The 27,834-nt window shown below is 43.8% G+C and overlaps 3 protein-coding genes across 4 annotated transcripts; all 3 read right to left on the reverse strand.

Moving 5' to 3' along the window:
• Positions 1-2,211: 2,211 nt before the first annotated feature.
• LOC100191317 (TGF-beta-inducible nuclear protein 1) lies at positions 2,212-4,648 on the reverse strand. Its single transcript, NM_001136751.1, has 9 exons — positions 4,473-4,648; positions 4,204-4,323; positions 4,041-4,108; positions 3,700-3,808; positions 3,387-3,455; positions 3,255-3,312; positions 2,790-3,025; positions 2,587-2,638; positions 2,212-2,504 (listed from the first exon to the last, which is right to left on the reverse strand). The coding sequence occupies exons 1-9, from the start codon at positions 4,473-4,475 to the stop codon at positions 2,437-2,439; spliced, it is 783 nt and encodes a 260-aa protein (NP_001130223.1). The 5' UTR covers positions 4,476-4,648; the 3' UTR covers positions 2,212-2,436.
• A 750-nt stretch (positions 4,649-5,398) lies between these two features.
• On the reverse strand, positions 5,399-10,834 carry LOC100273564 (F-actin-capping protein subunit alpha). 2 transcript variants are annotated; one of them, NM_001365736.1, is made up of 10 exons: positions 10,555-10,699; positions 10,336-10,451; positions 8,336-8,425; positions 7,458-7,522; positions 7,202-7,363; positions 6,583-6,661; positions 6,411-6,488; positions 5,953-6,027; positions 5,837-5,872; positions 5,426-5,735 (listed from the first exon to the last, which is right to left on the reverse strand). In NM_001365736.1, exons 1-10 carry the CDS (start codon positions 10,664-10,666, stop codon positions 5,628-5,630), a joined length of 921 nt encoding a protein of 306 aa, NP_001352665.1. In that variant the 5' UTR covers positions 10,667-10,699; the 3' UTR covers positions 5,426-5,627. The 2 variants fall into 2 exon arrangements, with proteins under 2 accessions (XP_035816310.1, NP_001352665.1); XM_035960417.1 differs by lacking the exon at positions 7,202-7,363 and having other exon boundaries at positions 5,399-5,735; positions 10,555-10,834.
• A 3,921-nt stretch (positions 10,835-14,755) lies between these two features.
• Positions 14,756-15,338, reverse strand: LOC100281930 (ultraviolet-B-repressible protein). The gene has a single exon (NM_001154849.2). It carries the CDS (start codon positions 15,241-15,243, stop codon positions 14,875-14,877), a length of 369 nt encoding a protein of 122 aa, NP_001148321.2. The 5' UTR covers positions 15,244-15,338; the 3' UTR covers positions 14,756-14,874.
• Positions 15,339-27,834: the final 12,496 nt, after the last annotated feature.

Raw genomic sequence — 27,834 nt, forward strand, 5'->3', positions numbered from 1 at the left:
CACGAGACGCCAGTCATCTTGAGCGATTCCATGTGCGCTTCGATTGGACTCGTCTAGCTAGCCTTGTCTCTCTGTACTACGTTAAAGGCGTTTGATATGACACTAGTTCTTAGAAGTATCATATCAGTGGTGTTTTCTCTATGACACGTTTGTACTTTCTCTGTGTTACGTAACTTAACTAGTCTCTCAACACTTAACTAGCCTTGTCTCTCAACACTTATCGCTGTTGACGTCAATTCTCTGAATGTGGGAAATGCAGCTCCCGCAGATAGAATTTTCATTTGCTGACTGCCGTGTATTTCACATGTTTATTTGATTGATTATTAAAGACGCTAAAGGAAAGCGGTAATTTGATCTAAAGTATTCCAGTAGATTGTGTTTTGTTTATCACTCCTATATTTCAGGTGTCCGAATCTTAAGATGATTTCGGCAACACTTACTAATCAACTTCTCTGACTATAGAAATAATTATAAAATATCCAACAAAATCGGATTATGTTAAGTTGGTGATTTTTTTCTAATGTTTTTATTTTTGAAACCATAAACTGTCCAACAAAATCATGTTTTATTGAGTTTGTTTTTTTTTCTAATGGTTTATTTACACAAAAAATAAAAATGATAGATTGTGCCGAAACGAACTAAAACTATAATTTTAATATAAAACATATACAATAACCTTTCTCTAAAACTCTAAGGCCCTGTTTGTTTCGTTGGAATTGAATTCCATTTTAATAATTGTAATTTAGACAAAACTAATTAAGTTTATATATTTATATATATAGTATATTTGTATATTATCCTAAATCATTTGAGAGAGATAGTTATATACTATATTTATGGTATAGCGAAGCAAGTAGAAAAATGTGCTATAAGTTGTACGTCGGAAACTAACATGTAAATCTATAGAATCAATTTCCATATCTCACCCTATGAATTTGAGATAGGCTTATATAATAACTTTGGAAAGTGATGGAATGTCACATTCTAAAAAAATAGCCTATTCCATTAGTAAGATTTCAATTCCTCAAAATGAAAGGAAACAAACGGGACCTAAAAGGAAACTAAAATCCAAACATTTAGGGATTTACTTCAAAAATTTTGGGTCCATTTAAGTTCTTTACATCCATACAAGTCTAGCTCCACGAACTCTAGTTTTTTTTAAAAAAAACTAAAGGTCAGCTTCATGGAATTCAAAAAACTCTTTAAAGGGTGCTTCACAAACACTATTTGCATATCTCCTCATGAGATTGCATTAAAATTACTCACCACGCCATTAGTTAATCAACATAGTAACAATCACTAATCATCAAGGGTAATCAAAGAAACTCACACAAATCAATTGTATTCCATAAGCTAAAGTCCATATGCAAAAACAAACACTCCTCGAACCTACTTCAACAATTATTAGAGCTATTTTGTGGTGAAGTTAGAAAACCGAAGCTAAATTAGTAAAGTGAAGCTCTCTCAAACAAGTCCTTTGTAAGGGGGTGTTTGAATACCCTATAGCTAATTGTTAATGGCTAAAATTAGATAGAGACATTTAAACACTATAGCTAATAATTCAGCTATTAGCTATTTTTATTAAATTAACTACTAGTTAGTTAACTATTTGTTAGCTAGCTGCCCGTATCAATCTCACGGGATAAACTTTAGCTTCTTACTAAACTTTAGTCATATGAATTAAAGTGCTAAAATTTAGCTCTTTGGGATGTTTGGACAACTCTAACAAAGATTAGCATATTAGAATAAAAAAGACACTCATGCCCCTAATGCGGAGAGAGAATGGGGTTGGAGGGTATGGGTGGAAAATGGGATTAACTGACCCACGTTTAGCTCATTTTAGCACCCTTTGAGCAGCTTATGAGAAAATAGGTGCTAAATTTTATCACATCACCATTAGCTCTCCTTTTTAGATCACCAAATGCCTAAAATTAGCTAAAAAAACTGCTAAAGTTTATCTCATGAGATTGAAACATGGCCTTTAATTCCACTAGCATATTTTTAGCTAACTAACTATTAGCTATAGTGCATTCAAACACCCCCTAAATCACTTTGTTCATTCCATGTATTTAATGTTTGATTGAAAAGAGGTGCAAGGATCAGAAAGGTAATTTGGATAGTATCTAACACTTCTGCGGAAGAGATAGACAAATGTCTACAGGACGGTTCATCGGAGACGCGTAAGTTTCGAAGCCAAAATCATGTAGCTCAAGAAAAATGTTGCTAATTTGTATTAGTCAACTTTATAGCAGGCTATAATAGCCAAGTCATTTGTCGGCTTGTCGCACATAGCAAGGATATAGAATGCTCGCCCATGGACCACGGTGCAAAACAAACTCCTGGGAATAGCCATGAGATCGGTCAAAAGGGAGCATCTTATCAAGAGCAGATACAAATGGGACGATTCATCACCATAAACAAAATCTCACTATGGTTCTACACTAGCAAAACAGCATTGATACACCCATCATTCTCCGGGTTGTTTGTAACTTGAGCATATTTCCCTGCAACACAAGCAATTTGGTTTATTGAAAAGGACTCAAGGTAGGTTGAGCAAGAAGAGAAGAAAGCTGGCAAATTTCTCACCCCAAACAACTTTTCCAGCGGGAGTTACCAGACCAAGCTCACTGACATTTACCTGAAAGAATACTATTGTGAGCAGCAATTTCGATAGAGGGGAGGGGAGGGGGTGATATAAAGAGGTAATCTCAGTGAACCATGGCTAGCACCTAATACAGTCACTACACAAAAGTATTGACTACAATAACTGGTAAAAATGCTTGGAGTACCTCAATGATTGTTCCCCTTGTCATAACACCAAGAGAAGTGTACATCGGACCATTTGGGTTTTTCTTCACAGAAATTATGTCAAGGTTGAAAGTGCACTTCAGTTCTGGGTGAGTCACATGAGCTTTGGTGAAACGCAGACCAGTTGGTCGAATGAACCGCTCATACTTTGGTGGTTTCCTTGTAAATCCAGCTCCAACAAAAGTGGCTTTGGTAACCATTCTCTTCCACTGCTTGGCTGTACAGGGAAAACAAGAACAGCTAAATTATTCAGAGCAAAGGAAAATCGTGTGTCCTATCTTATGAAAAGTTTATGAACTCTTTAAGAGATGGAAGGCATTGGTTGCTCATACGAGCTATCAACTTTTCAGTAGCACATCACAGTTCCACAAAGCATATAAAGATATTGGCATGGCAGATATACGGTAACCAAGATCCACATTCATTAAAACATCTCAGTCACTTACTTTTTCGCTTGCCAGTTCGTAGCACCTTGAACATTTCTTCTTCAGCAACAGGTCTGACCTGAAAGGACAAGAAATATGTAACTCATTGAATCAACCAGAAATAGGTTTGCTGTGTTCAGATTTGACAAACACCTTTGGCAGCGGAACATCCCATTTGCCAGCCTTTTCCTTCCTCTTTTGCTTGATTGTGTTGCTGAGTACCTACGCTTCACCAGAAATCAGTGATCAATGCCATAAAACGTTACTGTATCATACCCCCTCTGTTCCAAATTATGTTGCTTTGACTTAAAACGTTACTGTATCATACCACCCCCTCTGTTCCAGATTATGTCACTTCGACTTTTTTTTACATAGCAAAATTTATGAACCAACAAAAATCGAAGTGGCCTATGATTTGTAACAGAGGGAGTAATTAGCTGGAGAGAAGCCAAAAACAGTAATCCACCTTAGCACGCTGTGTCTGATCACGATCCAGTAGATACGGAGGAAGAGCACCCTCTTGGACATCATCATCAACCTTCTGTCGCTTATTTGATTCATCGTGCATTTTCAGGCTGCAAAAGAGCCAGTTCACGTAAATACAATTGCAGCCATACGGGAAGACCACAAACTGTGGCGTAAGCAATTTTTCATGCTCACAACCCCTAGTCAGGGCATGATACACCAGCCATGGTAAAATTCATTAGCGCGCATCATTCTAAGAAGTATCCATGCATCAACTTAAAGTTGCTCATATCTATTACACAAGTATCACCAAATAAATAGGAGCAGCAAACAAGCACTTACGTCTTCTTCATCTGCGCCTTCTCAGCATAGCGTTTCTTGGCGAACCTCTTGCCCTTAGCACCAATCAACTGCAGCAGCACAAGGCACGTGATCATCAACAACAGGCGCACATGAACAGCAAAGCCGAAAAGGGCGTAAACTTGTTATCAGATCAGAACCGCACATTGCGGGCGTCCTTCGAGCGCCTGTGCACCTCGCGCGCCTCGCGCTTGCGCTTGCGCTCCTCGTGGTCCAGGCGCTTGCCATGGCGCTTCTGGTGAAGCTCGATGTGGTCTCCCTGCGGCTGCAGCAACACTCGTGCACGGGGGAAAATCAGCACGGAACTTGTAGAAAACAAAATCGCGAAAAAAAAACAAGTAAATGGGAAGAGCAGGGAAGATTGAGGCATATGGGAGCGCTAGGCTCGAGGCGGCGTGGCCGCGGGGGGCTTACCATGGCGGCGGAACCCTGAAGGTCGGGGTTTGGGTGCTGAGGAGGAAAGGGAGGCGAAGAAGAATATCGGGGTTTAGGGCACCGGTAGTTTGAGCGGCGGGGGCCTTCTGCGCGGGTGGGTGACGCCCCGGGCGAGCGGCGGCGGAGGTTGAGAGGCGGTGCTGCGAGAGAGGAAGAGAAGATGGGCTTTTTGAGATATTGTTCACTCCTGATGCCCTAGCCCCCTAGGTTATGATGCGGGACCTAGCATTTGGGCCTGTATCGTGTGGCCCATATAGAAATTCATTCGTTAGGTACTAATAATAAAAAATGTTTAAAGCATGGACCGAGTTTGCGAAAGTGCGTGTAGCCTAGCACATTAATTCAGGTTTTTGGTTGTTTCAATAACCAAAAAATGATTGTTGTTTCAATAACAAAAACCCAGTGACCGCTTCTAATGTTCTTCTTATGTGTTGTTTTTGGTTGGACTCCCCGACGATTCTTCATAAAAGTGTAACAAGAAGGAAGCTGGAGGAAGGAAGCTCCCTAATCCGAAGCTTTGCTAAAGAGGTCTTCAAGCGTAATTTGGCTGGGCACCGGTGGACAGACGAATCATGTAATTTGGCGCGTGGGTCTTCAAGCGTTGCTCATGTTTTCCCCAGCGTGTTGTCAGTTCTGGTTCTTCTAGTTAGCTAGTTGTGTCGTTGCGAAGTCGTAAACCTTTCGCTGGTGATGCTGACTTAGTTTGGCCGTCCTTTTATGCTTGGTGTTGTTAGTCTCCTCTTCAGATACATTCTGGAAAGGTGGTTTAGCTTTTCCTCTCGTTGTTGGTCACTAAGTCATGTAAACAAGTTGGATGCCAGATCTTGTTCCGAACTATGTTCTTATTTCCTAATTAAATAGGAGGGAAACCTCTTTCTGTTAAAAAAAGGCTCATACAGAACACCTAAAATAATCTATCACAATGGAGCATTGGTGAAGAAACAAATGATTCACACACGTCAACAAGAGTCTGTTTGGTTCCTAACGGCATCCAAATAAAAGCCCTAGGATATGTGAAGAGAATGTGTATTTTTTGAATGTCATCCTCCCCCAAAAAAAAAGTATCTTGTTGATTTACACTGGGATTGGGAAGTTCAAAGATGAAACAATCTGGTGACATGGCCAGCGGAGACTTCATTTTCCAAGCGCTAATTCTTTGGCAAGGTCTCTCGTAAGACCGAACACCAGTGTGTTATGCCAGGGGAAAAGAGTACGGGTAACTGGAAGTTTTCGCCGAAGGTCCTGCGTAGAAATTGAGAGCTTCAGTGCAACTGGTATAGGAACCAGCATTGCAACTGTAACTGGTAAAGGAACCATCATTCCAAATTATTCACTTAACCCACCTTAAAAGTTGCATCAGATAAATTTAAGTATGATTCCTGCACACGAACAAAGCAAAATGTTATTCAAGTTCATGATGATGACTAATCGGTTGAATAAACATCAGACAGATTCAGACCTCGAGAGAGGACAAATATTCAGACTCGTGATGTCGAATGATGCCACTGATTGAAACCGCACAATCGTCAGGTGACTGAAACATCAAACATAAGCAATATTATGTGAGAGGCATGGTTTGAGTTTATTTGACTCCTTTACTCCTATTTTTCTTAAGAAAAAAAGAAGAGAGAACCAGGTTATACTTCAACGCATTAACATTAACAAAAAAACATGAATGAGACACTTCTTAAATTTTAGCCAGAACCTTGTATCCGAGGGGGGAAACTAACACCTAAACAGAACGTAATAACATGTAGACGGAATATTTTCATTGTAGGCTGATTCTAATTTGTGCATGTGAAGCTAAGCATATCGCGCAACAAGTGACAACCACTGAAACAGTAGCGGGACTAAATGTGTGCGGTCAGAAGGATGCCAACACAATATTCAGGGCTCAAAAATATTGCATTAACTAACCTGCATTCTGGTGGAGTCCTTACGATCAATGTTAGTATCCAGCTGGACATTTCCCTCTTCAAAATAGTGAGCATCTACCTGGCGTATATGCAAGTGATATTTACAAAAAATTAACTTCTGTTACATTAACATAAATTTAGAGCTCTTACCTTGTTAAGTAAAAAAGGTCAACCTGTATCTTTCCTTTAATATCAACAAACTGCAACTCATAATTGAATTCAATAGTCCAAACTGAACACCAGCTGCCATTGCTGGATGACACAAGGCCTTCATCAGAGGCTAAACGATTAAAAGATTAAATCTATTTGAAGCATGTTTAACAGTTCTATTGAGATTATGTGAAGCAATTCCTCTGATGGAGAAATAGAAAGAACAGGCCGGCATTAAACATGTCATAACTCAAAAGGTTCTAGGCTGATGATAAAATAGTATACTCAAAACAAACCACAGTTCACAGGGATATTGAAAATGACACCCATGAAAAAACTGAAGACTAAAAGTTGCATGCTGAATGGAAAAATGAGAGGTTCTCAAAGGAATGTAAGGAGACACTAATAAGAAACTAAAGTTTGAAGAATTTCCTGAATAAAGTTCTAAAACTAAAGAGAAACTAGAAACAGAGGATGGGTAAATGTCTAAATGGCCTTAAAGGCTGAAAAGGATCTATCAAATTTTTTAGTCTTATTATAACGCAGAGCAAAACTAACTGATCCATATGTGCAAGATTTAAGAAAATATGGCAAATTTCTTCAGGAACAAGGAAAAGACAGAAGACATGAACCAGACAATACCAAAAGTTCTGTGGGCTACGCTTAGCAGCAGAAATAACTGCTGCAAAACTGAAATCTGCTCCTGGTCCCTCTATATCCTTTCCACTAGTACAATAAACGGCACAGGCCCCTTTAGGATAAGCTTCAGAAACATACTTTGACAATTCAACATCTAAAGCACACCTGTGTTAATACATAAGATTAGACAACAGATGTTTAGTTATGATATAATATGGAAACTGGAATAAGTCAAAGGAAAGACGCACAGGTAGTCTACCTAAACTCTTCAATGTAAGCTGATGGAAGCTCCTCATCTTCAGCAGGCCTCAGTTTTGTACAAGTCTTTTATCATGAGAAGACAAAACAATACAGATTAATTTGAAGGGTCATCTACAATTGAGTGGTCAAATAAAACCAGTAAAACTACAGAAGGGCCTTACATCCATATAATTTTAAAATAAAACATGTTACCAAATACTTTAATGTTTGTCATTATCCAGGCTTAACACAATCTTTGATTCAATACGCCACACAAAAGCATGTGACTAACAACAAAAGCTTGATGCTGCCAGTATTTTCTTTCTTTCTTTTTTGAGAGGGGGAGGGGGTCATGTTTTAACATTCCTCTTACAGACTTACTCAGTATATCCTCGAAATTTGAACAATTTTAACTTGAACTTAAACTGTGGACATAAAAACATATGGCGGTTTTAGTATCGATGTCTAAATCTTTGTGCAGTTTACTTCATAAACCAGACTGGAAGACACTGTGCAATCAGATTCTGCAATGCACAGCTCATGCCTGCTACTAATTCATGTAGAGCATATTGGTCGACGAGAGTACGTGAACGTGACATATCCTTCATGAGACACATTAACACGCTGCATGGACTTTAGGCAAGAAATGTTAATGTAAGATTTCAGATCCAAGGTTCCATTTATTAAATGTATCAGGATATTTAGATTATCATGTTCAAGATGCTTGAGATACTTATGCAGCCATGAAGCTGCTCGGTAGACTTCTCTAAGATGACTACATCCTGTGCTGCTTAAGTTTTCTAACAGATTAAAACATCACTTGCACAATTGGCATCACAGATCTGTTTAACATAGCAAGAGAAACATAGTGTGTGATCATGTGATATGCAACATTACCTGTTTCATATGATCTATAGTAGCAACTTGCGCAGTCCTGGGGTCCAGATAATTGTTCTTGTCAATCTCCCCATAAGTTGAGATGATTATCTGCACATATTCAATGATGGTCTGGTGTGATTTCTGCTATTCTTAGCAAAGTAATATCAAAAACTCGGCCGGGGAGGGAAAGACCGCCCTCCCGGTATTATATTAAGAAAAGACCGAAACAATGGTCCCGGCCGAGAAAATCCCCGAACCCTGGCCCCCCATCACTAACGGGTCGGCGTCAACTGTCCACTCTGCAACGGCCCAACCGGGTGGCGCACAGGACATCGTAACCCGAGAGCGGATGGGGCACAACGAGGGGATTTTTTTAACCAAGCCTGAAAATTCGCTCCCGAGGGGAATCGAACCCAGGACTTGGAGGTGCTACTCGGAAGTCCTCAACCACTAGGCTAGAGGCCCTTTCGCTTCTTAGCAAAGTAATATCACTACGGCTTTTGCACCAAGAGTGCATTGCAAAAAAAACTCCAGCACCAAACCAATTTACATAAAATGATAAAGGTTAAGTTTCAGATGCCCAAATAGTTAACCCAAATGTTTAACATTGCAAAACATAACAAGTCACGATTTTCTGTCTCATAAAATCTCTAAGCGAACTGCCAAAATATGTCAGGGCAGCCAGCAATGGCAGATTGCAATGAACATTCTGATGGTGATTCCTGTGCACAGCACCTTCATGTGAAATCCATAGTGCGCTAGGTTCTGAGTATGAGTCGCAATCTCTTGGACTGTGGTGGCCAGGATCAGGGATCAGCAGCAACGAGCGGAGTTAAAGTGCACAGAGGAGGAAGAGCGCAAATCAAGTCATGTGTCGAGTAGACAGTGGCTAGGTTGAAGCATACGGCATATACCGAGTAATTGGATACTCAGCATTAGCATGGCCTTGATGTTGAATGTTTTCAGAGTAAGTATGGATGTACAGGTAATTGGTGGTGCAGCACGAGATCTCAAATGTACCAAAGGGTTCAATCAACAAAGCAAGTGGCAGGGGAACTTCAATCTCCTTGGCAAAACTTGGTGGGGTTGGATACCTGGAAGGGTGCACTCCATAATCATGATGGATTCTTCGCATACAGTGCAGTCATGCACACATCGATAATCACAGGAACAATCGCTTTAAGCTCAGTATTGATATCAGCATCACACATCGATCCACTGTCAAAATACAGGATCATTAGCGAGTCATTAAGGATGCTAGCCATGCAGCGACGTAATTCAGTGACGTTGATTTCAAGATTTCGTCTGGCCAGCTCTTTTGCAGCAGTGGCCCTCCAACTCCAATAGCCAATTTCACCTCTCGCGGAGAGTATTGAGATGTGATGGATCAACATGGAGTCTGAGAGCTCGTGGAAGAGTTTCGGAGCATAGGATTGTCATTTGCAGTAGCTGCAGGTGGCCCCATTGCCAAGGTCTGACTTGTGGCTTGTCCCTTGGATTGGTGGGCAGAAGCTCCAGCATCCTTGCCTGTGGCATCGGGAGCGTGGGCTTCATCAAATTTGTGCTTTACATTTCCTTGCATTCAGTCATGAGGGCTAACGTCGAAAGTTTGTTACCCATTATCTGCAAGCATATGTTACGCAGTTTTTGAAACAAATGTTTCACCGGCAAGAATGTTCAGGGCGTCATACCAATTTGCACTTGACCCTTGTATGCAAAAGAAAAAAGAAGAGAAAACTGGCTGAACACACCTACTCATCAAGTTATCAAGGAGGGATCTACCCAAATGTTCCAAGTTCTCGTATAAACAAAAAGGTATGCAGTTCCCAGGTGCTCCAAGAATCCAAGCCTTCTCCAAATCTAAGAACATAGTCCGGGGGTAATTTTAGCAAATGATTGGTACAAGTGCTAAGTCTTACTGATAACCGATTTAGATGGCGATGCACGTAATAAGAAGAAGACGAAAACGCCAAGAAGGGTCAGGTGGCCGGATGAGAATTGAGAAGAGAGGTGCTCACGTCGCCACTGCGGTCGGGGAGCTCGATGGACACGAGGCGGGCCTTGTTGTACTCCGGGAAGGCCTCCGCGGCGGCGGCCTCGTACACCGCGTCGTTCCCCAGCAGCGCGCGCACATCTGCGCACGGACGCCACGCCACATCATTCGAGCACGGGTCAGATGGCGAGCTGGATTATATGCAGGCACAGAGATCGGAGGGAGGGAGGCGCGGGGGTCTTGCCTTTGGCGATGTAATGGATCTCGCCGGCTGGCGCGTTGGATAGGAACCAGGTGGCGATCTCCCGTTTCTGGCGGTCGCTGAGCGGCTCGCCGGCGCCGCCTTCGTCCGACATTTCGGGGGCCCGGAGGAGCGAAGGTGGAGTGCGTGTAAAGGGTGGCAACGAAACGGAGCGAAGCGGAGGGAATGGCGATGGCAACACGCTCCAACACGGACGGACGGCACGTGGGACGGTGGGAGCAGCCGAGCAGGCGGGTGCCGAGCAGGCAGTGCCAGGCAAATGATCTTGACCCCAGGCATAAGAAATCCAACGCCTGATGTGGCTGCCTGGGCCAGGCAAGTTGCTGACTCCTCCTGGTCGCGACGATTGATGATTTTTATGGTACGAATCGGACGGACTAGGCCTGCACAAAATTCTCTGCCGCTTATTATCTATATCTATACTACTTCTTAAGACAGTAGTGTAGGCGTCCACGTCCGTGGGCCAGGTTTTGCCGCGTAATCCTCGCCCTCCGCTCCTCATCGCACGGCTCGCACCACGCCTACGCCACTCTCAATCGCCTCCTCTCCCAACGGCGCCCTTCCTCCCAACACGCTATGGCGGCTGAGATGAACGCGCGGCTTCCTCCCCACCAAAGGCGCTCTTTCCAAAACCTTTGACCCGCTGCTCTCGCCGAGATCCCGCGCGTAGCACGGGCGGCTTCCTTCCCAGGCTGGCGAGATGCCTCCTTCTACGCCCGTGCATGCACTACGGCAAGAGCTCTTTGCCGAGTGTTTTTTCCAACACTAGGCAAAGATAATTTAAAAATCACATTTAAAGCAGTAAATTAATTCAAATAAAAAAGTTTTCAACTACAAATTTGTATAACATATCATGATGTTCATTTTATATATTGAACATTTCTTCATATTACAAAATAAAAATGAATTTGTTCATAAAACCTATATCTCTCTCGTTTATGAAACTACGAGAGACGTATAGAATTTGTGCATATTGTTAGAACCATCATGTGAGATAAACAAATGACCAAACAGTCAAAATAAACTTTGTAGATCTTGAAAAGTTATAGAAGTTTGTGGTTGACAACTTTTTCATTTGAAGTCATATTGTCAACTAAAACTACGTCCGAATTTTAAAAACCAAAAAATTGAATTTTGAAAACGACCTAGAAAGAAAAAACACCAACATGAAAGTTGTAGGTTTTGAAAAGTTATGAAACTTTGTAGTTGACAATGTTTTGGTTTGAAATCATCTTGTTATGCAAAACTATGTTTGAATTTTGAAATTTAAATTTTTCAAACTATCTCGTATGAAAAAACCACCAAAATAAAAGTTATAGGTCTTGAAATGTAATGAAACTTGTAATTAACAACTTTTTGATTTGAAATCATCTTGTCATTGAAAAAATCGTGTGAAGTTTTCAAATTTGAAATTTAAATTTTGTAAACGATCTCGGATGCAGAAATTATTAAAATAAAACTTGTAGATCTCAAAAAGGTATGCTACTTTATAGTTGGTCACATTTTCGAATGAGCTCATTTAGTGTCTTAAATAATCAAATTACTCTCAGCTTGTTATAATACATGGGGAATGAAAACGTAATATAGACATGATTAGTTTAGTAGTGTAGTGGTATGGGAGGGTATGCGCGAGAAAGAGATTGCAAGTTCGAATCTTAATATTTATAAAACATATAATTTTGATTCAAAATAGTAGTGAAAAATGATAGGGCAATGGGTAAGATGATAGGTGGTATGGTTGGAGAGCTATTCCTATAATTTTAAAAAATATTTTGTTGTTTTTTATTTTTTTCGATTCTTAATTTGCCGAGTGTTTTTCTTTGCCGAGTGCTTTTTGACACTCGACAAAGTATTTGCTGAGTGTCCAAAAAAGTACTCGGTAAAGAACCCTTTACCGATAAAATATTTGTCAAGTGTAAAACAGCCTTTATTGAGTGTCTTAGACACTCGGCAAAGAACACGATTCCGATAATGAACTAGTGATGACGGGAGGTAAGGATAGAGACTTGGCCAAATAGCGGGAGAGAGAGAGTCTAGAAACGGTGGACGTTGGCTGCCAGAAGCCGACCGACAGTGTCCACTCGATTACGAATCCTACCGCTTATAAGAGCTGCAAAGACTTCGCACCGCACTTAAATATATAGAAATTGTATATCTAAATATACGTAGTATCTAAATAAATAGTAAAAACTTATATAAAAATCAAATTGATTTTGTGCCTATGTGCACTCACTACACGACGATTAAGTTTTAACGACACTTATTAGATAGTAACTATTGATTGCTAAAAGTTATGTACTAATAGTTGGTCACTAAATACGTTTGTATTCGCAATCTGTTGGTCACTAAAACTGTATAAATGTAACGAATTATGGTGGGTCACTATAGAAGCAAGTGGACATCCAATAATTAGACTTACTCCAACAAAGGCCATGCAAATCGAGCAGCCATTCAAGCCTTTGACTAGCGTCTCTGGTTTGTCTGTCCAGGTATATGGCACACGCTTTCAACGGCACAGGCAAAAAGGCAATAGTAGTATAGTCCAACAAATGAAGCAGATGGTGGGGTCATATTCTCAGACACAGAAAAAGGAAATGGCTGCCAGCCACACTACAAACTATTATAGCTTTCCTCTCTCTTTCAATCCTTTTTGTGTGTCTCGTTTGGCTGTCTTGTTGGAAGGTGTTTTGTACTGCTACAGTAGCTCGTGAACAACTATTTTGGCTTTGCATGTCCATTTAGCTGCCCTGTTGGAGTCAGTCTTAGTCGCTAAAAAAACTAGGCCCATATGGTTAGGGTTGGCCCAACAGCTGGCTATCAATCCTGCCCCCTCCCTATCTCCCATCCAATATGTGCGCGACTTAGACCGTCTTCAACGGTGTTCCCTCCCCTTGCCCTGTATGCCTTTAGCGTCGCTCTTGGACTTCAGCGTTCGACGCTAAATACTCCTATATGCGATACAGTAGTAGGGTGGAGCAGAGAAGTTCACCAGATCGAGGGGCACGCTAGTCCGCCTCCTTATCTCAAAGTTGGTGAGCGCCAGTATTTGCTAGTTGAAAGAAAAATGGTAATAAATGATGAAAATATATAGAAAATGTTATTTTATGGTTTTAGTGAGATATAGAGGTTTGATATAGGGGGAACCGCTGTACAGCGTGGAGATATATGAGGGAAGAGAAAACTAACGTGGTATATGAGTGGGATATAGAGGGAGAAATTTAGTGGGAACCGCTGAACACATTCTTAGCACGACGACACGACTCTCTGACTGGCGGCGCACGCAGGTCTTCTGCAGTTGAGTGCAGTGGCTCCCCCTTCTCCCCTCACCCCTTGTCTCGATTTAGGGGTCGCTAGTAGCCATCGCCTTCTCTCTCTGTCGCGCGCTCGTGCTGAAGTCGGAAGACTTCGCTTCCTGGCAGTGGATGTAGGCGACGATGGAGAGACTCCGCAAGCTTTGAGCCACCACGGAGGTCGTCCTGTCCCGGCCCTTGCTCCAAAGGTGCTGGCATGCTTCAGGCTCCTGCTCCGACCGATTGGAGAGCGGAGGGATCCGTCCAGGCGGATTTGAAGAGCGGCGGTACAGATTGAAAAAGCTTTAGTTCTTTTGTGAATGATTTTATAAAATGTTTGTAAATACATGTACAAAATACGATAACATGTGTGGCCTGTGTTAGTGATGTAGCTCTGAATAATATAAGTGTGGTGCTTTTGTAAATATGGCCCTATGATTGTGAAATACTAATTAATTGTGTATATGATTATGTGTATAAAAAATCTATGGTTTATGGCGCTTTGTATGTATCATTAATTGTATATTATTAATAATAACGGTAAATATGGTAACTTTCTGTTTGTTGGTAAATGTATAGTATAATAATTAGCAACGGACGATCCTCACTAAACAGATGTCGGTCGCTAAAGCCTTTAGTGACCACACTTACAGCGACCGTCTTTATATGTCGCTAAAAGTCTTTAGTTACTAACCTAAGTCGCTAAAGGCGCTTTTAGCATTCAACTGTGAGTCGGTGTAAATCAACCTTCATGTAGTGACTAAACTAGTCTTGTGCAAAGAGTAGCATCTGAATAAATCAGGGATTGAAGATTGATTCCTACTAATAATATTATATAGACAAGAGAAGTCTCAGCAAAGTTTAACTCGAACTCCATTTCTTAGACATAGATATACGTCTGAACATTCTCCAAAATCAATTAACACACAGGGGATATAGCACCACCAGTCGATACAGACAGCACAGGCACAGGACAGGACACAGGCGAGACGATCGATACGATGGATTCCGATCAGGCCCTCTTGACGGGGTCGAAGTTGGAGACGGCGACGACGGCGCCGACAATACCAACGAGCACGACCCCACCGGACACGATGCTGAGGAGGAAGTTCTTGAGCGACGGCGTGAGCCCGCCGGACTGCGCGGCCTCCGCGACGTCCGGCAGCACCAGCGCGGCCGCCAGGGCCGCCGCGGTCAGCCCGGCCGCAGCCTTCTCCTTGATGGACGTGGACGAGGGCGACGCCGACGCCCGCACGGCCGTCGTCGTCATCCTCGCCGCCCTCGGCTGCAGGGGCCGGAGCGACGACACGCCGAGCGGCTTCCTGAGCCCGGGCACCGACAGCGGCGCCCCGACGGCTGATAGAGACGCGGTGGCGGCCATGGCGACACGGTAACGGTATTCGATCGAGCGCGCTTGCTAGCTGGCGTGTTCTTGGCGCGGGGGAGCTAGGTGGAGAAGGACTGCAGGAGTGGGGATGGTTGGCGAGGAGAAAGATAAAGATAAAGTAGGTTGGGTGGACAGGGAGGAGCTTGTGCGACGCGCCATGTCAGCGTGGGAGTCCGACGTGGGGCGCTGTGGTCGCGCCATTGCAGGATAAGGCTTATCTTGAGAGCTGCGGCTCCGTGGCTCTGGTGTACTCGTGTGTGAGGTTTAGATTTTGCTTGGTCGTTCTCTTTCATGCGCGCGTCGTCCTTGTAGTAACTTTGGAAAAGGATAGCCGGGCAGGGTAGGCCAGGGAGAAAGCATTCTGAAGGTTTCTTTGCTATTCGTTAGCCAACTACTTCGATCGGTAAGCGTGCTTGGCTGCGCGAGCTTCTGTCATGAGTGTGATCGTGGACCATGTAAGGAGGTGTTTGGTTTCTAGGGACTAATGTTTAGTTCCTTCATTTTATTCCTTTTTAGTCTATAAATTGCTAAATATAGAAACTAAAACAAAGTTTTAGTTTCTATATTTAGCAATTTTAGAATTAAAATGGAATAAAATATAGGGACTAAACATTAGTCCCTAGAACCAAACACCCCCTAAGTAGACTTTAGAACGAGAATGGGAATAGATTGAGCGGACCATACATTGTACTCTCTCTGTTAGTTGAAGTTAAGTTTTCTAGACTAGCACGGTCACACACTACAGAAATTCACTTTATTCCCGTCGGTTTCAGGCCGACGGGCGTCCCTTGTCGGAGATAAGGTTATCCCCGTCGGCGGCTGACGGGAATAATTAATTCCCGTCGGCTAGATAGTGGCCGACGAGAATTACGGCTAATTCCCGTCAGTTCTGCTGGCCGACGGGAGTTATTAATTAATTCCCGTCGGCCCTGCGTGGCCGACGGGAGTTAGTAATTAATTCCCGTCGGTTCGACCATAGCCGACGGGAATTAACTGGGCCGACGAGAAATACTCTATACTGCTACAAAAAAAGCACTAAATTATGTCACTATTTCTGCACACATAACATATATCAAACATAATCACATATAACAGCCACATTACAAACACATATAGAGATACGACATCCACAAACACATGCATTTAGACATAAACACTTGCATTTATAATTAAAACATCCACCAACGTGTACGACATAGTATTCAAACATAGCATCCACCAACATCAAACAACGAGTACGACATAGTATTGAAACATAACATCCACCAACGAGTACGACATTTCAAACATAAGTTTAAGTGTTTAGAGATAACCACCACTTGGGTGGTTAGAGCTTTGACCGCTGCCGCCTTCACCACCAGGAGGAGGGAACGCGAAGAGCGAGTCAACGAATCCAGTCCCTACTGCTGGATCAGACCCACTGCCACCCGCTTCAGGCGTAACCTATGCAAGTTAGCAAATATCAACACGTTAAATGCAAATATCAAAAAGTATACAAGTGTATAAATTAATGGAGAGTTATCAAACGTACCCTATCTCCAGGTGCAGGTATATGTGTCGGAGGGGTGGTGAACTGTGGTGGTGGAACTGGTGTGTTTGCAAATTGGCTCCATTGTGGTGGCGGTGGAAAATTTGATGTCATGCCCTGTTGCTGCATTAACTGTTAAACACATATGTGTTACTACTGAAGATGTTGTATTGAAATATAATAATTTAGAGTTCGGATTATGTGTACTCACTTGATACATCGCTTGATTATGAGCATTGCAAGCCTCCATAAATTCGCGTTGTTGTCTCATCTCTTCACGCATCCTCATAATCTCCAACTCCTGCTCGTTCGGTCGACGAGAGCATGAGCTACGGGAAGATGAACCCATCCTCTGAGATCTCACCGACGACGAGTCAATGAATCCGTCGAAGAGTGCGTATCTATAAGTGATTCAAAAAATGTTATTACTGCATAATCAATTTAGTGTCAACCATATAATTTCATAAGTTAGAGCTTACCGTCCATGCGCTTTGCCACCACCACTTGCGTACACCACCGAGGGATCCACCGGTTCATGGCGCCAGTCGTAGTCAGGGCCATGGCGACGAACCATCTCCTCCCCATATGCCGCCTATACATCATTCACAACCTTACAAATGCAGGAATTTATATACTTTGAACGTTTGAACTTTTGAGCCAAAACTCACCAAGCGATCCGTGGTTGTCTGGCTGCAGAGCTGGTCAGGGTTGTTCGGGTCTGGTCCTTTGTGGCCCTCCTGGTACACCTCAATGTCACTAGGCTTTTGGCCACTCGTAGCTTCCTGTATAAACAAAAAACATTCATAAGCAATCGTATTATTTGTTGATCAACATAGAAAGATCAAACTTACCATTCTTTTAGCTTTTCGTATCATGTCGTCACCGCCAAACTTGTGGTTAGGATTGGTTCCTCGACATTGTCTGTGATGCGCTGACGCTTTCTGGAAGCCTTCGGAAGCCCAATATCGACACCAAGCATAGTACGCATCAGGCACGGGCGCCATCCATGGAACCATCACCTGCACACACACAATGTTACATATTATATCAATCACAACAATAAATATAAAGGGTAAAACAAATTGAATACTAACCTCACGATATTGATCCTCAGTCAAATATATCTTTGAGGACCCTTCCTTTTTATTCAAGGGGCCCGCTTCTTCCGGATGCTTTTGAAAATACAGGTTTGTAGCCTGAATTCTCGCATAGTATATGGCATCCTTCACCAGCTTCTTTGCATTGTTTTGCAAGACACGTTCAGCGTGCCCCATGTAATCCTCTCCGTCAGGCAACCGATATCGAAGCTACAACATAAAGAATACAAATACAATGGTATAAGTCATAGATTTACAATATTAAGAAACATAACACAAAATAATAAAGAATTCATACCCAAAAGTCATTACGCACAAGTCCCTATCTGTCGGTGTGGTTTCGTTCCTTTTTAAACTTGTACTCATCTCAGGTACTGACGAGCACCTCATCCTCGGTATCACCGTTTGACACCTTCACTATACCAGGGTAGTGAAGGCGGCAAAGAGAACCCAACGTAAGGTTAACCTGAGTGTGGTGTCCCTTGCCATCAAAGGACAGGTCCTCCCAATTCCTGCATTACACAAAAACATTAACAATACACATAATAGTTATATTAGATAAGTTAATATATTACACTCACCGATCTCCATGTGGCATGATTAAAGTCCTATCAGCCTCTCGCTCTATCGCGTGACGAGGCTTTACTGAGTGGCTTTTTCTTGAGCGACGTGTGCGTGTCGCTGAAGAGCCTCCCGAGCCATCATCCATCGGGTTGTCAGCCGGTTCGCCCTGTTGGCCCCACTGGTCCCACGCTTGTTGCTGCTCTCTCTGGTGGTCCCACTGGTCCCATGGCTGGTGATGCTGTGCGGCCTGGTCCCATGTCACGTGGTCTACCTCCTCATTGTGCTCCACCTCCTCATTGTGCTGCTCAGCCTCATTGTGCTCCTCCTCCTCAATGTGCTGCTCCTCAGTGTGCTGCTCATCCTGGTACATACTGTTAGAAATATGCCCTAGAGATAATCATAGAGATGAGCATATTTCTTTGTATCCATGATATATATATTGCTTAATTGAATATCCATGGAAGGCACCTTGTATTGATTAGCAATTATGTGAATTGTTTGTGAGATTCTTTACTTATATGGTTATTCTAAATGATGTCCCTAGTCAGAGTCGATGACTAGCACATGTATTAGTTGATGACTACATTTCACAAGTCATGAACATGGAGATGTTAAATTAATAATGTGGGCACATGTATGACATGAGGCTGGACCGACCCAACGTGAGATATTGTAATATAGTTCTCTTCTTGCAACATGAATACTGTATCCTTAGACCTGAGATTGTCGCATGTTCTCAAGATGTGAATTGACTTACTTAGGGACTATCAAACGCTATCCCGTAACTGGGTAGTTATAAAGGTAGTTTTGGGTTTGTCAGGAAGCATGCTATGAGGCATGGTCAGTCAAGATGGAATTTGTCCCTCTCTTTGTGAGAGAGATATCTCTGGGCCCCTCGAGTGATTGGATCAAGAAATGCATGGCCGTGCTAGGGTTAAGAGTTAACCATTGAAAGGATTCCAATTCACAGTATCGAGAAAGAGAGGTCAGCTTGGAGCCAGACCAAATATCGTGAGACAAAGGGAACAGCATGTACTTAATGTCGCAATGGTTCGTCTGATATGATCTTTACGTACACATAGGAGTTGACATGTCTTGCTAGAGGCCGCTGTCAATTATTGGGCCAAGTAAGAGTACTCGGGCTATGTCTATTTGTACGTGAACCTATAGGGTCACACACTTAAGGGGAAGGAAGCCTAATTCGGATTAGATCCGAAATTAGACTGGGCTTTAGGGTTAATGATGGGCCTCGGCGTCAGAAGCCCACCATAACGCCTATATATTGAGGGGCGGGGGCGCGGTTAAGATAACCTAATTCGCCACCAGCGAACTAACAGCCGCCGCCCACCTCTCGCCCTCGCCAAGCCGCCGTCGCGAACCTAGCAGTTCGGTACGCGGCGCTTCCTCCCCGTACGTGTGGATACCTCGGAGGTGCTACATCTGGAGCACTTGGACGAACCGTGCGAGGACGTGAAGGACGCCGGCGACTGCACGGCACTGCTCGACGCGTTCGTCTACATCGAGACGTCTTCTGCTGCTCTGCGCGTCTAGTGGTAATTCCATGACCTATAACCGCAGTAGTTCTTGGTATTATGGGGATGAAAATTTTTGTTTTGCGCTAGCGTAGCCTCCCCGTAATCCTACACATACAACTCAAGATTTATTTGTAAATATGTAAACAAATTTATTTGTACAAGATATGTTACCTCATCTCCATGTACCGCGCTCAACAACTCTCGACGTCTGCTGCTGCTCGAAGAACTGCCCTGAAAAAGGCCCAGGCCCTTGAACAACCCCTTCACTGACTTCTTTGATTTTGGCGGCATCCTGCATAAAAATAAGAAATTATTCATTAGTGCATCAAAAATGACATAATACTTAAAATATAAACAAATGAAATAACAAAACAACTTTACTTGTTAAATATCATCAAAATCAGGATCTATTTGTTCTCTTCTATGCAGAGGTCGCCATGTAACTTTTCTCCTAACAGGTTGTCTTCTCCGTCTCTCGGGAAAAGTTAAGTCGTTAACGTCTGCAACTAGTGAATCTAATGCCGGTGCAGGATCAATATGAAAACTAGTTGGCAACTCTTCTTCTTGAAACACCTCATCAACCTGCTCAAGGTGACCAATTTGATATTCGTCCTCACCAGGAGTGTATAGGCGTTCGCGGGGATTTACATTGTACACAACCCTCCATTTAGACAACTTTTTGCATGGATATGTCGAGAAATAAACTTGGTCTGCTTGATGGGCAAGGATATACGTGTCGTGTCCTTGAAGCAATTTCTCAGGTTGGATCTGTGTCATCCCAAATTCGGTCCTATAATACTTCGGGTCATACCATTTACACTCAAAGAAAACTAGCGCTAAAGGCTTATTTCCAGCAAATGTAATCTCGATTATATTTTTGATTTTCCCGTAATAGCAGGCTTCGTGTCCTTCCATGTCGGTTGCCCTAGTAACGACTCCACTATTTTGAGTGGCGGCCATAGGATGACTTGATTCGAAAATGCTTGAACGAAAGCGATATCCATTGACGTCGTAACGTCCATAGCTTTTGGCAGTTACACTTCCAATAGATAACTGACGTAAGTCATCATTCAAATTCATTTCCTCCCCAAACTGTCAATCATGCCACAAAGCATTAGCAAATTCTGTAATATTAGTTAAATTAAATTAGCTCTCGGAGCCACATAATTAAGACTTACACGGTCCCGAAGCCACATAATGAAATTAGGTCGCCCATGCATACCATCGCGTCGCAATTTGTCTATGTCTCTCGTTGTTGGCCTACCGAGACACCTCATGTTTTGTTCATCAAACTCGCTGTCAAATATTATTGTATGACATGAGATATTTGATAACATAAACTAATTCACATATGAACAGTTTAAGAAAACAAGTCTTACACAAAGTATTTCTCCACCTCAGGCATATTCGTGAACATGTACAGTAAAGCAGACTTCCGTTCTTCCATACTTAGGTGATATGCCTTGGGTGGACCAACGGCTTTGCCGTTTGTCTGAAAAATCGAAAGATCACTACACGGAGGCATCTCTCGTTCATCATCATGGTACCTTTTCTTTCGAGCAAATACATTATGTTCTTCTGCAAAGTAACAACTTGTGAAGTGTGCTACCTCCTTTAGTTTAAATTGTTCCGCAATACATCCTTCAACTCTTGCCTTATTGCCCACCATTGCTCTAAGCTTCTTTAATGCTCTTTCTATATGAAACATCCACCTATACTGAATAGGACCACCGACCTTAGCCTCATATGGAAGATGTATAAAGAGATGCTGCATAGGATTGAAGAAACCCGGTGGAAATATTTTTTCCAATTTGCACAAAAGCACTGGTGCCTCTTTATCCAGTTGTTCCATCACATCTCTTCTGATTTCTTTAGCACACAACTGTCTGTAGAAATAGCTAACTTCAGCTAACGTTTTCCACACAGCTTCGGAAATGTACCCACGAAACATTACAGGCATGAGCCTCTCCATAATTATGTGGAAGTCATGGCTCTTCAGTCCATTCATCTTCATTGTCTTCAAGTTCACAGATCTTCTAAAACCAGCGGCATAACCATCGGGAAATTTAATATCCTTCATCCACTTCATCACTTCTTTCCGTTGCTTAGATTTCAGACAATAGTCAGCTTTTGGTTTGCCTCCGTTTTCTCTAAGCACTTGGGTTGGACGATCACATATCACTGCTAAGTCCATGCGTGCCTTGTCATTGTCTTTCGTTTTATCAGGGAAATCCATGCATGTATTTATGAGGGCTTGGCAAAAGTTACTCTCTTGATGCATGACGTCGATGTTGTGCATCAAAATCAATGACTTAGCATAAGGAAGCTCCCACAAGCCACATATGTGAGTCCAGTTATGCTCCTCACCAAAACCTTGATACCTTTTCCCACTCTCGTCTAGGACAAGTTTCATATGCTCTTCTGTAATTTCTATCCCACTACGTCGCTTGGGCGGTCCCTTCGTGACAATGGTGCCCTTCCTAAATTCCTTTCTCTGCCTTCTGAAGGGGTGATTGAAGGGTAGAAAACATCTATGGCAATCAAAGTAACATATCTTGCCACCAGCACTAAGACAAAAACAATCTATATCTTTAGCACAATAAGGACATGTCAATCTACCATGCACGCTCCATCCAGAGAAAATACCATACGCCATAAAATCATGAACCGAGAACAGATATGCAACACGAAGATTGAATTTCTGCTTCTTGAAGCAGTCATAGGCTTCCACACCTTGCCATAGCTTCTTTAACTCTTCAATTAGTGGTTGAAGCATCACATTGAGGCGTACGCCAGGATGCTCAGGCCCAGGTATAACAAGACATAGGAACATAAACTCATATTTCATGCATAGAGCGGGTGGAAGGTTGTACGGTATGGCAATGACAGGCCAACATGAATACGACGCAGCGGTCATATTGAACAGCGTGAAACCATCAGTTGCCAAGCCGATATGGACGTTTCTTGCATCGCTGGCAAAATCTGGATCAAATTTGTCAAGAGCCTTCCATGCATCACCATCTGACGGGTGCACCATTAACCCATCTTGTCTGTCCGTACAATCTTTATGCCACCTCATGTGCATAGCGGTCTTCCTCGAGAGAAACAAACGTTTCACTCTAGGAGTGAGAGGCATGTACCGAAGCTGTTTATGTGCAACCTTTGTCACCACCTTCTCCCCATCTTCATTTACAAGCTCCACGTACCTCGACTTCCCACATTTTAAGCATTTCTGTTCTCTGCCATGTTCCTTCCAAAAAAGCATACAGTTGTCTTGGCAAACATCAATCTTCTCATACTCCATACCAAGATCTTCAAGCAATTTCTTGGACTGGTACATGTCTTTGGGCATCTTGTGACCCGTAGGAAGAACCTCGCTAATCAAATCCACAAGCTCCTTGTAACAATTAATTGAGAATGCAAACTTGGACTTGATTGACATCAGCCGGGTCACGAATTCCAGTACGGTCACGTCGGTGTACCCGTGAAGAGGCTCTTCTGACGCTTTGAGTAGGTCGAAGAACTTCTGAACCTCCGGTGTAGGTGAATCATGATGATCTAGTGCCAGTTCAGGCTGCAGATCCTCAAGCATCTGGTCCATCCTATCAACATCATCTTCACCATCATCAACTTCTACTTATGCTGCTCGTTCAACATTTTCACCATGGAGATACCAGACCTTATAGCCTGGCACGAAACCATGCGAACACAGGTGTAGTGTGACCTGCCTCTTGGTGTGGCTCGTCATATTTCTACATTTATTGCATGGACACCTAATATTATCTATTTGTGACAAAGCAGCTGCATGGTCCAGAAACATCTGCGTCTTGACAAACCATTCACTTGTATGACATCCACCCTTCTTGAAACCTTCATACATCCAATCACGTCTATCACCCATTATTGCGGCTGTGTGTACGAGTAAAGAGTGTGTGTGAGACATTTATGTTTCTACACGTCACACATATATCTATAGGTAAGTAGTAAAACTACATATATATATACATAACATCACCTTCATCACATTAACATGATAATAATTAATTAACAATATTGCAACATCCAATTTTAAGTCAAATCATACTAACAAATAACATGTGATATTAAAACCGACGAAAATTAACATGTGATATTAAACTAACAAATTGTAATCGTATTACAGTTAACTCCCGTCGGCCATAAAAACCGACGAATATAAACAATAATCACACTCTAATCAAGCCACATAAACTAACTCTAATCACACTCTAATCACATTAAAGCTAACTCCCGTCGGCCATAAAAAACCGACGAAAATAATCACATGAATTTACATATAGGTAGGATTATACCTCGACGAGGGCTAGAAGCGGCGTTCGGGCGGACGGCGGCGCTCCGGGACGAGCTGAGGGCGTTGGCGGCCTCGGGGGCGGCGTTCCGGCCTCGGGTGGCGGGCCTCGGATGACGGCAGCGCGGTGGCGTGGCGGCTCGGTGGCCTGGCGGCGCAGGAGCTCGGCCACGCGGCTGCTCGGGCGGGCGGCGGCTCGGGCGGGCGGCTGCTCGCTGCGGGCGGCGGCGGCTCGGGCGGGCGGCGGCGTTGGGGCGCGGGCGGGCGACGGCGTTGGGGGCGCGGGCGGGCGGCGGCGTTGGGGCGCGGGCGGGCGGCGGCTCGGACGGGCGGCGGCGGTGACGGCGGCTCGTCAGTTTCAAACGAGAGAGAGGAGGAAGAATGAGTCTGCGCGGGCTCGGACGTGGCTCTAAAACCATTAATCCCCGTCGGCCTATGACGTGGCCGACGGGAATTAAATAACCCCCGTCGGCTTAGGGACAAAGCCGACAGGAATTACTTAACCCCGTCGGCTAGGTGACGTGGCTGACGGGAATTAAAATAATTCCCGTCAGCTAGTTGACGACCGACGGGAGTTACTTAATTCCCGTCGGCTTTTACACTGGCCGACGGGAATTAATCTGGCCGACGAGAGTCAACGGAATTCCTGTAGTGACAGTCCGAAATTAGGAGCCTAAAGTATGTCCCAATACAAAGTTGTATGGGCCGGACTAAGCACTACCCGAAGACAGATCTCAACTATACCTTAATTTTCGGACTGTTGGGCCCTCGACAGAGCCCATACGTATAACTCGGGCTATCAGTGCGACAGAAAAACTTGTTGTATTTAATTTCTCTAATTCTAATAAGCTATAGAGTAATATTTGGGACTATACATGTGGGTCGAACTTGAACTGGCACGGTTCAACGAAGGCATGATATTCTCTAGTGTCGTACTAGGTTAATAATTTTACTCTTTGGCCTATAACGACACGATGGGTCCCATCCATGTTGGCTCAGCCCAATCCATTTCCCAGGACCGTACAAGACTATAGTCTCTCTAGGTCTAAATTATAAGTTGTTTAGGACAATGACACGATCTTTTAAATGTAGCTTTGACTCATAATTTTTTAAAAATACAAGTTGACTCTCAGTACATTATTTATACTTTGTAAAAGGACTTTTAAACATAAATTGGTGTTTTAAAGATAAATTGGTGTATATGACTATTATGTTTCAAAACTAAATAATAAAATAGTTATTTACGGTCAAAGTTTTATAAGTTAATCTCAAATCTTGTCTAAAATGATTTATAATTTAGACCAAAAGGGAGTATGAGATACTCTCTTCGTTTCATAAATACAAATGTTTTAATTAAAATATTTCTATAATTATAACGCAGCAGTTTCAACAGTCGTACTCGTCTCGTCCTTTCGTGTGTCGTCCCTTTGTGCGTCGCTCCTCCCCGCTTTTCATCTAACAAATGTGCTTAATAGATAGATCTATTTTGGCTCAAATTAGCTCCACAAGAGTGAATTGTTAAATATGAGATTTCCAACCTCTCTAGATGTATCAAATAGATTTCTAGGGGTATTTACAACTTATCCAAAGTATAGAACTATTGCTAGTTCTTTTATTTCAAGTTTTACCCCTAATTGCTGGATTTAAGCTATCTCTGACTTAGAAACTCTGAAGTTAATATTATGAACCTGTGGGGGATAGATATCCCCCGGGTCCACTAAAAGAGTAAAAGACCCCACGAAAGGCCCAAGGGCCCAATAAATCGTGAGGTCACTCTTTCGTGGGCCTGGGGAGAAGCAACCAGCAAAGTAGATCGACATGAGGCCGGATTGGTGCAAACCCGAACGGCCCACAACGTCGAACGATTGACCAAAACAGAAATCCGACTTTCCCGCGCCGGAGCCCCCATGCAACGGAGCCATGCAGGGATAAGTCGGCGAGGGTTACGCAGGGATAAACTCAAGAGGTTCACTATCTTTTAGCTACTTGTTGTTATCATATCCGCATGTATTGCCCCACGGTCGAGTATATAAGGCCTAGGGGGCACCCCTTCAGAACGATGGACCCTATTACTTAGCCACCCACGTCAACTCTCTGCATTCTCAATCCAGAGAGCTCTCTGTAACCACATTCACCAAGCATACTCACCAGGACGTAGGGTGTTACGCATTTCTAAGCGCCCCGAACCTGTAAACCTTGTCCACTATTCCTCGTGCAATCGGCACGAACCATTTTGCTACAGTCGTCGACACCGTCCTACTTCTAAAAACACCTCGAGGGGCAACCCCGGGTGTGCGGTCGGACCCAAAACACCGACAGCTGGCGCGCCAGGTAGGGGCTGTGTCGATGATCCAAGCTAGCTCAATGGTCGTCACCTTCTACAGCAAGATCACCCTCCGTCCTGGATCCGTATTCTGCTTCAGAACAATCTCATCTGTAGCGGATGAAGAGGGAATTCTACACCGTATCGCGGATCTGCCGGAAAAGAAGTCTCCTCCAACGAACTCCGAAAATACCGAAGAAGCGCAACCTCCAGCTCTTCGGAAAAAGATCATCTCCGGAAAGTCAGGGTCCGAGGGCTCGTTGACCCGGAAAACCCCACTGTCCACGTCCCCGACAAAAGAATGGACACGGATAGCGAGGAAGAAGGAGACCAGGGAGAAGCAAGTTGTTCTTTCCGTTCCTCCGGCCTCAAAGGAGAATGGAAAGAAAGTCGCCACGACAGCAGCACCATTCTACCCCGACGTCCTCTTCATCGGGAGAGCGGAGTCGCCTACCATCTCCGACGACGAGCCGACCGCACCCGGAGAAGAATCGCCTCAACGAGAATCCCGCCGACGGAGGAATCGGCGCAGGAACGTTCGACGACATCACGCGGCCGGAGAACGGGATCCGGAGCAACCTGTCTCGCGAGACGAGGTCTCGGAGATAGGAGAAACTCCAGAAGAACGCGTCTTCAGAGAACGAAGGAACTCCCGACGACGTGATCGCCGACGGGCTCAGGAACAAGCCGAGCAAGATGCAAGGCAACGCTGGGAGAATCCATTCTTCGGGCGCAACCTGAATCCCGACTTCGCCCGAGCCATGAACACGCCGAGCGAAATCGGAGGGGTGCTAGCTCGGATAGCTGATGGACTTCCTCGGACTCCCGACGCTGAGGGCTACCGACGCCTGTTCACCCAGGCAGCCAACCATCTTCTACCGCTTGCTCACCCGCCGAACGATTTACGACACGCCATCAACAGTCGCCGAGATGCGCGAAGCTCCATCAACGCTTCGCGCGAACGGCGGCATGAGAACGAGATTCGCCATCGAGAGGAGTACGACAGGGATCATGGCGTCCCGACTCAGAGCCAGGCCACCCGAACTGAGTCGGCAACGGCCTCAACTAGCGGTACCACCCGGGGACGGTCGAGGAACCACAACCACAACTCCCCTCCCCGGGACAGACATCGTCCCCGACGACAGGAGGACACGTGTGGAGTATCCGCTCTTACTCCGCGCCTTAGGGCCATTCAATGGCCTCCCAACTTC

Source organism: Zea mays, chromosome 7 (assembly GCF_902167145.1).
Source record: "Zea mays cultivar B73 chromosome 7, Zm-B73-REFERENCE-NAM-5.0, whole genome shotgun sequence".
NCBI classification, from domain to species: Eukaryota; Viridiplantae; Streptophyta; class Magnoliopsida; order Poales; family Poaceae; genus Zea; species Zea mays.

Bases quoted from the DNA above. Each gene is read 5' to 3' on its own strand.
- LOC100281930 (NM_001154849.2), bottom strand. From the start codon at position 15,243: ATGGCCGCCACCGCGTCTCTATCAGCCGTCGGGGCGCCGCTGTCGGTG.
- LOC100191317 (NM_001136751.1), bottom strand. The intron at 3,456-3,699 runs GTGGATTACTGT...GGTGAAGCGTAG, and splicing joins ATCAGACACAGCGTGCTAAG to GTACTCAGCAACACAATCAA. The intron at 3,026-3,254 runs GTAAGTGACTGA...TTCCCTGTACAG, and splicing joins ACGAACTGGCAAGCGAAAAA to CCAAGCAGTGGAAGAGAATG.
- LOC100273564 (NM_001365736.1), bottom strand. From the start codon at position 10,666: ATGTCGGACGAAGGCGGCGCCGGCGAGCCGCTCAGCGACCGCCAGAAA. The intron at 8,426-10,335 runs GTGAGCACCTCT...GAATATGTGCAG, and splicing joins TCCCCGACCGCAGTGGCGAC to ATAATCATCTCAACTTATGG. The intron at 5,736-5,836 runs GTGGGTTAAGTG...ATTTCTACGCAG, and splicing joins TATCTGATGCAACTTTTAAG to GACCTTCGGCGAAAACTTCC.